Source organism: Idiotropiscis lumnitzeri, chromosome 9 (assembly GCF_059441095.1).
Source record: "Idiotropiscis lumnitzeri isolate Australia: NSW breed Sydney's pygmy pipehorse chromosome 9, RoL_Ilum_1.0, whole genome shotgun sequence".
NCBI lineage: Eukaryota > Metazoa > Chordata > Actinopteri > Syngnathiformes > Syngnathidae > Idiotropiscis > Idiotropiscis lumnitzeri.
Genome location: NC_142399.1, coordinates 2,596,457 through 2,610,154, shown reverse-complemented (window position 1 = coordinate 2,610,154; position 13,698 = coordinate 2,596,457). Strand labels below are relative to the sequence as shown.

At 41.5% G+C, this 13,698-nt stretch overlaps 1 protein-coding gene across 7 annotated transcripts in view; it reads left to right on the top strand.

Moving 5' to 3' along the window:
• adgrb3 (adhesion G protein-coupled receptor B3) overlaps nucleotides 1–13,698 on the top strand; it is a 109,751-nt gene that overhangs the window by 73,520 nt on the left and 22,533 nt on the right. For all 7 annotated transcript variants that reach the window (XM_088304365.1, XM_088304363.1, XM_088304360.1 and 4 more), the window contains 4 exons: nucleotides 697–772; nucleotides 2,398–2,500; nucleotides 3,388–3,431; nucleotides 13,463–13,589. In XM_088304365.1, coding sequence (XP_088160491.1) covers nucleotides 697–772; nucleotides 2,398–2,500; nucleotides 3,388–3,431; nucleotides 13,463–13,589 — 350 coding nt within the window. The remainder of the gene's footprint in view (nucleotides 1–696; nucleotides 773–2,397; nucleotides 2,501–3,387; nucleotides 3,432–13,462; nucleotides 13,590–13,698) is intronic.

Genomic DNA, 13,698 nt, shown 5'->3' with positions numbered 1-13,698 from the left:
TCGTAGAAATCAAATCTTCATCGTATTCGGTTAGATTATTCATTGCATTGGCTTTCCTATTTTGCAATTAATTGCTGACTGAGTTTATTTCCTCCTGACTACATAATCATAAGCCTGGAGGCCATTATTAAAGATAGAAAATCAAAATCACGTGGTGGCCAATTTCTGAACACGATCAAAGGAGCTAGAGTCTAGACCATCCTGTCTAGTTGCGTTTGTTCAGTCGCAGTCGATTCAGCCTTTCCTGTTTCCTTATCAACCAATCACTGTTTAGAGTATTCGGTTAAATGTCGTTACCTAATAACGGAATCCACATTCTTTATCATAATGGCTCGGATTTTTTTCTTTAAATTTCAAAGTTTCAACCTTTGGATGAGTACAGAGTTGTGAATATTCCGATCAAAAGTAAAGCCAAATATAAACAGAATTAGCCTACCATTTTAATTAGTAGTCCGAATGTTGAAAAAAAAAAAAAAGAAAGAATGGAAAATAATTCATGAAGTGTATCTCAGAACGCATGCATGACCGAATGAATTTTCTATTTACTTGAAGTACATTTTTGTCACAGCTCCTCTTGTAATAAACAGCAAATAAACTGCTATAAATACTTAAAAAAAAAACAACAACTTTGGTGCATCACTTAAACTATATTACGTTAACTAACTCTGTCTTTTGTTTCCTCTTGTTTTTCTTTAGATATGGACGGATCCCCTGTCTTCATTTTGGGAACAATTCTTTACAAGACCCTTGGACTCATGCTACCTTCACCAAAGTGAGTCATTTGTTATATTTCCAACTGCAATCCAAGAGAGAGAGAAAAAAATAATATATGTGTATATATATATATATTATTTTTTTTTGATGATTTTACCCAAAAAGTTAAGTTGCGTACGCTTGAGAACACCTTGTTGCATTACCTTTTGGCTGCCCTCAAACTTACGTCTCCTTAAGATGCACATGAGTGCACATGTTGCTACATTGCCTCAGATTCAATCCAAAATGAAGTTAATTAACTCTGATGTTCCTAAAAAAAAAAAAGCAGCAGTGTGCTCGTCCAAATCAAACACCTGCTGTCAATACGTCCCTTGGACGGACATCCCAAAGACGGAGCGGTCATTGTCGTGACCGGCCCGCCTTTCTCATGTTGAGCAGGTGGTCTTAGTGTGTGTCGTGGAAGTGAGAGGTGACAGTGAACCGTCTCAGCAGGATAAGCTGATGAAAACCAAGTGTCTGACTTAAGGAAGTTCCCGTTTGCCAAACGTCAAGCGTGCAAAGTTCTAAAAAGAACACGCTAACTTTCCTCTAAATGCAGTCATTCAAGTGCACTCGCAGCGACACGCTGCAGCGTTTCACAAAAAAGGGCCATTGATATCCTTCTAACAGTATGTTCTGAAAAGAGATTCAAAGCATATAAAAGGTCGAACAAAAGTATTCTGAGCTTCATTGGTGTTGGAAGGACAGCGTTTGTGAAGCCAGCAGTTTCCTGCCTTGCTCCTGCTCTCCTCTATAAACGAGACGATTCAGTCAACTAGAAAATCACCACTTATGAGTTTTCAAACGCCACTTCAATAGCGCATCTCAAAATAGTACAAGAGTCAAATAATCTTCATATTGATCACTGGTAAAGCGTCAGTTTGTGCGGATTTGGACATTTTCAACACAAATGGCAAATGTTCTCTTTTTTTAATAATATGCGACTTATTGTTGAATTGTAGAAAAAGAGAACACAAACAAATAAAAACATAATGTAGTTCAATCTTTTTTTTTTTTTTTTTTTTTTTTTTAATTGCTTTTAAAAATCCGACAAATGTTACAAGCGTCAAATCCCTCTGGCGCTTAAAATAGAATAAATTTCATTACTTTTTGAGGAATATAAATTTTGACTGCAACCAATGGACACTATCAGCAAATATGACCAAAATATGTATGAGAGTGACTGCAATAAGTCGCCTCAATGTGGAGTATTTGGCAAAAGTGATAAACGCAGTTGCCAATGGAAACTGTACATGAATAAGTATATACTGTATATGCAGGTGTGAGTGTCAGCTGTACATGAATAAATAACTATTCATGTGTGCCAAACGCAAGTTGCAGCAAGATCCGTCCATCCTCTTTCCATAGTGCGAGTTTGCATTTCGTTCACGGGTGAGCCGGGGTCTTTGGGTGCGAGGCACGGTTGACCCTCGACTGGTTGACATGCTTTTGTCGTTATCATTTTAAAGTCAATGTTTTTGATATTGTTCTTGTGCCGGACTCTTATCAGATTGAGCAGGGTTAAGGTGTCCGTTTATTGCGCAACAGCTGACAAAGGTTACAAAGTAATCGAAAGTGTCGTCGAGAGGATCGTTCAAACAATGACATTTATTCCTTCTGTCATATTTTTTGTGTGCGCGTCAGGAACCACACCGTCGTGAACTCCAAGGTCATCGCCGTCACTGTCAGGCCGGAGCCCAAGGCCGTCCAGTCCCACCTGGAGATTGAACTGGCTCACCTGGCCAATGTAAGCACAGACACACATGCTCGCAAACTCACATGTCAACATTGCGTCTTGTTTTATTTTTTTAGCGTTGTGGTAGCAGCGTAACGTTGCAGAACGGGTTTCGTACGCGGTCTGTTTTTTACTCATTTTGCTAACTTGTGGGTTTAATATTAGTGTAATGCAGTGCTGATCAAATCGTGGTGCGATACTGAAGGGGGCGCGGCTGACCCTGGGGAACATGCTTTTTTTTCCCCGCCGTACTACAATAAAGTGTAATTGCACCTCCACTCCAGTAGGTGGCAGTGGCGCTGGAATTGCTTATTGTGCACAGCGGGTATTAACTCTACGGTCTAGGTTTGTTTTCTTCTTGCTAGGGGGTGGGCGTAACAGAAAATAATTGTGTAGCACTGGCGTAATGTGACCGAGACACTTAGGATGTTGACATGCAGGAAGAGTCAGATGTAACGGTAAGAAGCTGGTAACTTTTCAAAATAAAACATTTTTCAGCCTCGAATAGTTAATAAACCCAAAATCCTCCAAGTTTTTTTTTTTCTTTGACTGTGCGGCCGGGCGGTTGGGGACCACTGCCGTAGAGCACATTGTATCGTCTTTCCTGCGCCAAAAAGTACAGCTTTGGTGTCTCAGCACGCCAGATAACTTATTCACAAGCACTGCCAGCTTCATAATTAGGAATAATTCCTTTTGACGACGCACTTTTTTTTCATGATGCGTTCTCAAAAAGAAGCGCGGAAGAGACCACCAGCATGACGGAATTTGTTGAAGAACAAGCACGTTATGTCATTGGTTGATTCCAGTTGTGATGGTGGTGATAATGATTAATTTTCATCAAGCTTTACTTTAATTAATTTTTGTTTCATAAACATTTTTCCAATTTCTATTTCTTTCAGGGAACACTCAACCCTCACTGTGCACTTTGGGACAACAGCATAATGTGAGTAAAATTGTACCCACTCCTTGCATTCCGTTGCCAGCGTTCAGCAATATTCAGTTGGGGACCTCTTTTGTTTCACTTAGTAAAAAAAGATTTGAAATTGAGGCTGTAAATGATGATTCGAGCCGCAATGCAGTACGTTGGCCTTTGTTTATTAGACGTCATTGAAAACCTGTCCGAGGGTTGTGCATGACAATAAGAATTGGAGATTAGAAAATAAACAAGATTTATGAGAGGGGATGTCATAAAAGGAAAACATTTGCTAATTAAATTTTTGCTGCTGGATACGAGGATTTCCTCAGAATCAAGCGTCACGCATTAAAAGTCAGGTTCCCGTTAGCGATGAAAGACAATTTTATCAGTTTGAAAAAGGTCGAAAGATTGAAGAGTGCTGAAAATGAGAAGCGTGCCAATTTGACCACTCACTTCATCGACGCGAGCTATCTTTTAAATTATTCCAAATCAAGCAGATTCTTGTTTTGACATTGAGAAGCAGAACACCGACACGGACTTTGGATGACGCGTCGTCTTGTGTCTTGGTGGAAAACAAGAATAGCAAAGTGTTGGTTATGATGTGCCGTGTTTCTGCTGCCGCGATTGCATCAAAACTAATGTGAGTCAGCCGTGACTCATGACAGTCCTCCTTCAAACCACAGTTACAGTATAGAAGTGGTTACGCAACTCCACTTTTACACGGAACAAGATTCAATCAATATGCAATTAGCAGGAAAAGGCATGTCAATAAGGAAATTAGCGAGGAATTAAGACGGGCCCCACCTGAACGGAGGATTCCACGACACACAACACTGCACTATCTATAGCGGGGGGGGTGTCAAACTCATTTTAGCTCAAGGGCCACATGGAGGAAAATTTAGGACCGAGCGGGATGGACCAGTAAAATCATGATGTACAACAGAAAGAAGACCAAAGACTCGCCGAAACATGTCAGGTAAAAAATTAACCTAAAACGAAATTGTCTGCTCTAAATGAATCAGTCATAATATAAATAAATAAATGAATAAATAATAAAAAATATATATAGAACATAAACCATTTGGCATCAATATTACGCAGATTAATGCGATTTCTATGCTACCCCGGTGTTACCGGTGGTTGAATGTTTCATATTTAACACATTTATGTTGCATCTATATATATATATATATTTTGGCCATTAAATTGTGACTTAAAGTTGTGTTTTAAATAGTGACATCCAGGCTAATTCCTTGTTGGATGTGCTCTACTCATCTGAGAATTAATTGTAAATATCAAAAATAACACTTTGAACGAAAGGCTTACGGATTGACAGCCACATTGAATTTTACTGTGCATTGAATAAAGTTTGCAGATGCAACTGAGTTGTGTGCAACTAACAGCGGCCATTTTATACTTTATCAAATCTTCTCGCGGGCCACATTAAACCGATTTCCGGGCCTGAGCCGGCCCGCGAGCCGTATGTTTGACACCCCAGGTCTATAGTCTCAAAATGATTTTTTTTTCTTTGTTCACCCAGTTGGCCTATATGTATTTATTTGGATATTTTATCGAATGGATGTCTGGATTTCTCTTTGATTTTTAGTTGCTGTGGTGATGCTGTGCTGTGCAACGATGTGCTTTTCACTTTGCGGCTTTTTGCCAGGACTGGTTGAGTACGCGCTAATGGGCAATCTTGATGTGCTGTATTGGTTGGAACTGTTGCTGCTTGCAGCCATTACACAAAGGAATCCCATGACTCAGTGTGTTGAATGTGATGCGCAACACTGGAGCAGTTGCTTGCCCACGTTTTACATAATGCAGGCTTACTGGATGACATTGTTGAATGCGCTTGGATTCTCGCAGCCCACATTAAGTTGATGTGCGTGTTGTAAACACATGCAGGCGCCTGCCTCGCTTTTTCTTTTGCATCTTTAACAAAGTAGCTGCTGTTTGCGCACATTTCATTCCGAATGAATCCTGAAAGGCATTTTTAATCACCCTTTGTTTTTTGTTTTTTTTACCCTCAATGACCACGTGTTACGAAATTAACCACCAGTGGAATGTGAGCACAAAACCTCTTCATCACTTATCTTCCAATTATTTTCACCTGAATATTATGTATTTATCTTACCAATGCGTTTGGCTTGGAAAGAACCAGACCGACACTACGACAGAAAAGTCTAATGTAAATGACCTCTGACCTCATGAACATTGCCACGTAGACGTCTTTGTTTTTGTTGGTGATAGCGTCCCGACACTTTTGTCTATATGGTGAAACTCGCGGCACGGCGGACGACTGGTTAGCATGATGGCCTCACAGTGCAGAGGTGCCGGGTTCGATTCCGGCCTTCCTGTGTGGAGTTTGCATGTTTTCCTCGTGCCTGCGTGGGTTTTCTCCGGGTACTCCAGTTTCCTCCCACATTCCAAAAACATGCATGGCAGCTACTGATGGGAAAATGAAGCTTCAAATCTGCTTCATGAACCAGTTGTAGTATTTTGGGACTCCTGTCTCTGTTCAACATTGTGCTGACAGCACACTGTCTTGCCAGATTTTAAAGCCTTCATTTAAACCAACAGTGCCATCGAGAGGACTCAAAAATACAACAAGTGGTTCATGAAGCAAATTTGAAGCTTCATTTTCCCATCACGAATGGCAGGTTGATTGAAAACTCTAAATTGCCCCGAGGTGTGAGTGTGAGCGCGGAGGGTTGTTCGTCTCTGTGTGCCCTGCCATTGGCTGGCCACCAGTTCAGGGTGTGCCCCGCCTACGATCGCCTCCAGCACGCCACGACCTTCGTGAGGAGGAACGGTTCAGATAATGGATGGTCAGATAAGTGCATTTGCATTCATTAGAAAATCTCAAAGTAGCAGTCTGCAACGCGTGCGCCATTTTTATGGCAAAAGATCGTCGATCGAACGCATTTTCTCCTCTATTGTGTTGTTTGAGGACAGCTGGTTTATTTCAGAAGAGGAAAGACACATCTGGGACAACCCCTCCATGCATTTGCATGACTTTCAACAACAGCCCGTCTTTATTACCTCCATTATTTTATGATCCACACCCAGTCATTTTCATCGGCAAATGAATCCGCCGGGCGATTATCGTTGCGCACAGTCGGCTGGTCCGATTAAAATAGGAGATGCTCTCCGAGGCCCGTTGAGGAGGGGAACGGCGCCATCTGTCACGCGTGTTGCAAACAATACAACGGTGTGAGGATGTGACTTTTGTTTATGTGTTGATCGATGCGCCGACTAATTTTAAGACGGTGTCAGAGCTCGTGGATGCGGCTGTAAAGCTATAAAGTGGCACCTGACGTTTTGCTTCCATTTCAAATCTGTCGCCAGTCGGTTGCAGGGCACTAAAAGAAACAAACAAATATAAACGCTCACATTCTCAGAGTCACTGAATGCGGACCGAACCCACGCTTGCTTGCACTGAAGTTAGCTGCCGTCGGGTGAGTTTGGCGAATCTCACAAATGAAAATTCCAATAATTATTTTGTTGTTGCGATATTGCAATTGAATTTGAATTGATTGCTATTATACGCTTAATCTGCTGAGAATTCAATCATCGCTCCAGTAAACAATTTTTGGAACGTTGAAACACTTGGTGTCTTTCAAAGTGTTCTTTCCAGACGGCCTCTGAACTCCAAACTGTGAAAAGAAAAAATGTAAAGAATCGTAATGACATTCCAATCCTGCTTCAACCGTTTTAAAATTCCCTCGCCATTTAATGCTTCCAATCGACTAAATCCATGTTAACCACAGTGTCACCAGCCAAACGATTATCTTCCTGATTTCCAAATTGTCTTCCTTGGCAGATTATCCTCTAAGTGTAGTAAAGGGTTTCTCTAATCTGGAATTTGCCACGTCAGGATTAACCGCATCGCACCGCCATTTTGACACCTTTCGAAAACGCTTGTCTTTTCACATGCTGAAAAAAAAAATTATTTAGCTCTTTATGTTAATACATTATGCTATAAAACCAAATTGTCTTTGGAACATGTGAGGTTTTGATTGCTATGCCAAGACTCATGCGGGATTTACTAAGGATTTACTCTGAGCTACTTGGACAGAACAGAAAGAATTTGGTGCACAATACCGTTGAAGTTTCAGAACAAAATAAGACAAAGCGCCTCCATCTTTATCGTCGTGAATAAAGGATTTGAAAGGAATTCGTCTCAGGTGATGTTAATTCCTTTTTTCCGCCTGCAACATTCATGTAAGTGACATTTTTGGTGGAGCACTTCTACGAGATGAACATTTGGAATATCGTCCAGAATCCAGGCTGATCAATAATTCACATGTTGGAGTGGTGAGAAGCATCTGCTGCAGCTTCGTCCTGGCTTCAAGCCAAACGGGCCGCACGTAAACACTGCAAGATGCGACTAAATTTAGACGCAAGATGAACTCCATTATCAAAGTCTTCTTGTAGACAATGTTGTGCTGGACAATCCAGCAATTTGGATCTATTCATTAATAGCCATGATGATTAAAAAAAAAAAAAAAATTATATATGTATTTATTTATTTTCCTTTTTGGGGTGGGGGTTTCCATTGTTAAAAGTGCCTCTGCTGATGCGCAATGCTTCCGCTAACACAATGGGACGACCTAGTTCAAAGTCAGTGTTGCCAACTTTGCTCTCTCTCTGTTTTATATTTTGTGACATTTGCCATCCTCAAGCGACGAATTTTCAAGAAAATTTCATCCCTGCTTGGAATCAGAAAAAATGAGCAAAGTTTATGTATCAAAACAGTTTTGTCGCGGTCTCGCCCTGTCCGGTCTTTGTCTTGACTCGGTTTCGATTCCCAAAAGTCTTGTCGTCGTCTCAGATTGGCTTCACGTGGGATCAGTCATCTGCGATTCTTCAACTTCATTGATGAGAGCATTAGGAGAAGTGCTTGGTCAAAATCAAAGTAGTTCCTAAAGAAAAAGAAAGAAATTGAGATTGCGATTTAGCTGTTGGAGCATTTCCACCGGTGACGTCATCTCAACGTTGTCTGTTGCATTATTTGCATGTCACATCAAGGACCGTGTGAGTCAAGTAATCCCTGTCAAGCGGCGGCGCGGGCGTCCTGGCCTTGATGCTTGTTTGCCAACTCAGCAAGCTTCCGCCCGAGACAACGTCCTACCCGGAGGCATGAAACACGAATACGGCCGAGATGGAATCAATAGATGACTTCAATCATATCATGAAATTAATAATAACGCAATTTTCAGTTCAGTTCAGTTCCCACATGACTGACTTAATTTGAAAAGTAAGACGCGCGTGGAACACGACGTAAAGCGCCCCTCGAAGTTAAAGATGAGCAATTGTCGCTGCAAGTCTTCACAGTTTAAGATCCCCGACTCTAGTTTTACTATCTGTGAAAGTTTTTTTTTTTTCTCCTCTTTTTTGGGGTTCAATTTGCTGCACTTTGGATTTCTGTGACAAAGAACCTTTTAAAAAGACTCACTCTTTTGTCACCGGGTTTCTTTGACATTTCCATATCTGAAATCAGTGGCTGTCAAAGTTTTGACGTCACAGTCATCCAATTGCTGTATTTGCACCACAGACGTGCCCTTGATCAGATTTAGTCCCAGCGCGAGCGAGAAGGCTTTTGTTGCCTTCACTTTGGGCTTTTAATGGAAAGTGCATTACAGATAGGAAGAGCACAATGCTATCCTTATTTTGATGATATCTGGAGCAAAAGATAGAACACGAATGCGAGGTGGGAGTGCGCCGGTGCTCCGCAAAAGTCTTGGCTTTATTGCAGTGAGAAAAGGTGGATGAAGGAGCCAGAACTTAAATGTGCATTAGTCGCTATTATAACATTCTTTTTTTTTTTTTTTTTGTCGTCATTGTGAGATAAATTCTAAAATATTGGTGGAGCGGCCAGGACATCGCTTATGTTCTGTTAGCGCGAGCGTTTCGCCTTGACTTCTTGAGCTCTCGTTCATTATTTATTTATTTTCTTTTTTTTTTGAGGATTGATATTTTCTGCCTTTTAAATTTTAATTTTCAGCTCGTTAACATGGATTTTGAAAATTTGTAGTTGCATAGACTGTATATTCGTATTCATTGGCTGGTATTAGTGATGGACAAATGAAGCTTCAAATCTGCTTCATGAACCAGTTGTCGTATTTTTGGACTCCTGTAGATGGCACTCTCTGTTCGACATTGCGCTGGAAGCCATTTTTTAACCCTTTATTTAAAGCAACAGTGCCATCTAGAGGACTCAAAAATACAACAACTGGTTCATGAAGCAAATTAGAAGCTTAATTTTCCCATCACTAGCTGGTGTCTATTAAATTTTGCCTGTCATCCGTTTATCAAGAACAGGTGGAGGATGGTGGTCTTTGGCCTCTGGGTTTGCCTAATTTGCGATAAATTTTTTAAAAAAATTGAAAGAGGAAGGTGCATCACCAGGCGCTTTCACTGTGAGGAAATATTGCAAATGAGTTGCATATACAAACAAAAGCATGGCGGTTGGGCAACTATTTAGGGAAGGGGAATGTGAGGCCCGCGGGGACGTTTCAAACCTCTGAGATTATTTGATCTGGCCCACCATGCAATCCTAAAAAACAAATGAAACCTCAGAGGAACTGTTACAAAGAGCCCCAAAACATTTAACCCATAAATGCTCCTCATATATAATAATGAGCATTTGCTTCGTCTTGCGTCATATTTTATTCATAAATTTTGCATGGAAGACTACTTTCAAATGGCTCCTGCTTAAATAATAATAATGATTTTTTTTTTAAAACGTTCCTCACCCCTGTTTAAACTCTTCAATGCAATTTGTGAGGACCTTTATGAGAACGCCAAAATGACAAATATTAATCCGCAGCGAGTTGGCCTCTCTTGCCCCGTGCTCAAACTTTTGCAAAGTTGTAAAATGATCCTGTGCAGTTCTCACCCCGGGGGGAGTTGTGACTTCATTTCAAGCAACAGGAAGTCATCAATCAATACCTGTGGCTGTTTGAAGGCTACGAGCAGCACTTCATCACAACCCTACATGGAATTTCCTGAAACAATAAAAAGAAAAAGTCCGTTCAACTAATCCAGGAAACGTTTGCTGATTTCCAGTCTGGGCCATGTTTGCTTTTCGTTATTGATGACGGGCGTGCAAGCCAATCTCCCCTGCAGCCTCGCAATTGTGCTTCTTCGCCTTGCTTGGATCAACACCTTTTCAGCGGGAAAAACTGACAAGAAAAAAAAATACAGAGGCACAGACATACAATTATCTGGAAAGTTTTTTTTCTTCTTCTTTTTAATGGACCTGTGACCACACTAGAGCGAATCCACGCTGGTAGGGTTTTTTTCTTTTTTTTTTTTTGTCGATTAAATTGTGTCTTTTAGTCATCGCTTAGATTTTGCAGACCTCTTGGGAATAACTGAAGGTTAATTACCAGATAGACGCGATGTGTGTGTGTGTGCGACAGAAAGAGAGAAAGTAAGTCGAGTGTAGCAATATCTTTGATTAGTATATTGATGGCTAAAGTGTCCGAGTTTGCAGAGCATCTGTTGAGAGAAGACGGGCCCAGACTGTTTCCGTCGTGCGAGCCCGCCCTCCAATCACAAACACGGCCTTCCCGATGCCCACTCAAAAAGCCTGATTTTTATGTTCGCGCAGAAATCCTTGAACGCGAGTACGAGGGGATTTCAGTCCACATCCTTCCATGTTATAGATCTCAAGTGGATCCACACTTTAGCTGTCCAATCATCATAATTAATTAATATCTTGTCTGTCCGTCTCAGTCCGATGAGTCCTCCTTAAAAATGATTTGAATCGGTCCAATGCGTCAGCTGAATAGCGAGAGATAAGAAAAAAAAATGTGTAGCACTTGTTAATTCCATCTGGAGAATACTAAGAAGAGATGATAAGGGACCGCATTGTAGATTTTATTTTATTGATGTGTGTGTGCGTGTGTGTGAGTAGACAAGCTGGAGCTGTTTCAACCCTTTTGGGAAATTCAGACGACAGTCTCCAACCGTCCCTTCCTGGAATAATAAACATTGCTGCCATATTGATCAAGTGACACGGCAGAGGTTGCTCGGTGCACGAATAGACGCGGCGATACACTCACCAGCCATAACATTAACCTGCTGGATTGATTTCGATTTAATACACGGGCTTGTATCAAATAATGTGCCTTTACAATGATGGCGATGCTTACATTTTGTTTACGCTGCCACGGAGGGATTATTCACTTTGGTTGACGTTGCACAATTTTCTTTTTCTTTTTTTTCTTCCCAGTAAATAATGCATGAATCTCAATGACAACATTCAGGGATATACAGGAAGTCGTTATCTATAAATCCTCTCCTGATTCGATTTAGGATTGTCTAGCATTGGCGGAGGTCTCTGTGCTCTGGTGGTTGTTGTTGTTGTTGTTGCACAAAGTCGTGAGGTTCAAAATATTACAAACACAATCCGATGCATTTGTACGCCACTGCAAACAACAACAACAACAAAATATGAATGATGAATTGTTTATTGTCATTTTATCAAGTAAAAGGGCAATGTGTTTGTTTTTGTTTTATACGTGCACCCATAGGAATAGATTGCAAAAGGATCAACGAAAGTTAGCAACGGTTTCATTTCCAAAAAGTGTTCATATGTTTGCTCCTTTTGTGTTAGTATTAAACGAACATTAAATCTGTGATCTGTCATTATTGTTTTGGCCTTGGCAGAGGTATTTTTTTCCCTGTGATTGGCTTTGCGTTGGAAAGAAACTTTTTAAATCACTCAAAATTGGAGCAAGTTAAGTCAGGCAATGCTCTGGGATTTCTTTTTCTTTCTCTCTGAGGGATCAAAAGAGGCTTGACTTATACATTACATAGGGAGCAGAGAAAATATTGTGTCTTTATGAATATCAAAATGGTGGAGGAGCTTAAATGGGGCTACATAGAGTACTGAAGGGGCTATACAACCTAGAAGCTACAATTGATGTCGTTATTGTTTTGGCCTTGGCAGAGGTATTTTTCTAAAGACATACTTTTTGACAGCTCTTTTATTGGATCCGATGAGAGCGGCAGGGGTGCTTCATGAAGTGCTATATTGCTCTGAATTGCCCACTATGTTTTGTCTGAAATTATGTTTTTGACTTGAAATCCACAATCACGCGGTTTTGTTATTATTATCATTATTATTTTTTCCCCCCAACAATGTCAACAATATAAACACAAACGGGATGATTAGCGGCAATACATTGAAGGCGCTCCCCCTCATTCACCTAACACAGTGTCGTGAAGTGGATACCGGCAGCAACCATTCGCGCTGCTCCGGCGGGGTGGTCTCACTTTTGCGGGGTTCTAATCTCGCTCGCTTCTTGCCCGGGGGCGACCACGCTTTTAGTCGTACAATGACTTTGAGGAATTATCCCGAAGCATTGTCATCCCCGCATTGGAAGTGGACCTCCGTCCGAGTGGACACACTCCGCGATTGCGCGCACAGCTGCTCTCGTTGGGCTAGCCTCCCCCCTCTCTGATGCCGGCTAAGAGCCGCGCAGCATCAGTCGGATTCCAGGGTGAAAAAATCCTTGCTAGGAAGCGTCCAAAGGCTGCTAATTAAAGCAGTGCAGGGGGAGGGGGGGGGAAAGCAAGAAAAAGAACGGAATAACAGGTGCGTAAAGAGGGGGGAAGCGGCTGTTCCGAACGGAGGAAAGCGGATGGAATCGTAATTCTAATCATAATAATTCGAATAAAAGGGAGCACAGGAGGAGATGCAGGTAAATATGACCGCTCGTTTTTATTCGTGTTATTGATACCGGCGCGATATGTTTATGTTGGAATCAGCACCAGGGTGTTTGGACAGCTCCCTTCCCAACCCCCTCCTTCTCCTTTTCCTCCGAACCTCTTTCTGCTCTCTTGGCGCCGTACAGCTGCATGCTCCGTGAGCTGCGGCGCTTTTCCTTTTCCATTTGTTTATTTCATTATTTTCTCTTAGTCCTCGCGCGTGTTCGAATCGTGTCAATAATACATGAATCGAAAAAGAAGGCGAAGAATACGCTCACTTAAAACGCCGCATGTGGAAGGAGCGTGTTTGAAAAATCGCCTTCTTGTGGTTGCAGGAACGATTCTTGGGGAGCTTGGTCCACAAAGGCGTGTAGAACTGTGCTGACAGATGCCTCGCATACAAAATGCTTATGTGATCGTGTGTCTACCTTCGCCATTTTGGCTCAGCAACCCAGAGAAATGGTAAGTGATCCGTCGTTCTTATTCATTATTATCTTTTTTTTAAGGCTAGGATGAGAAAGGGTGCGCTAATCCAGTTAATTCGACGCTGAGGGTGGAGTTTATGTGTGTG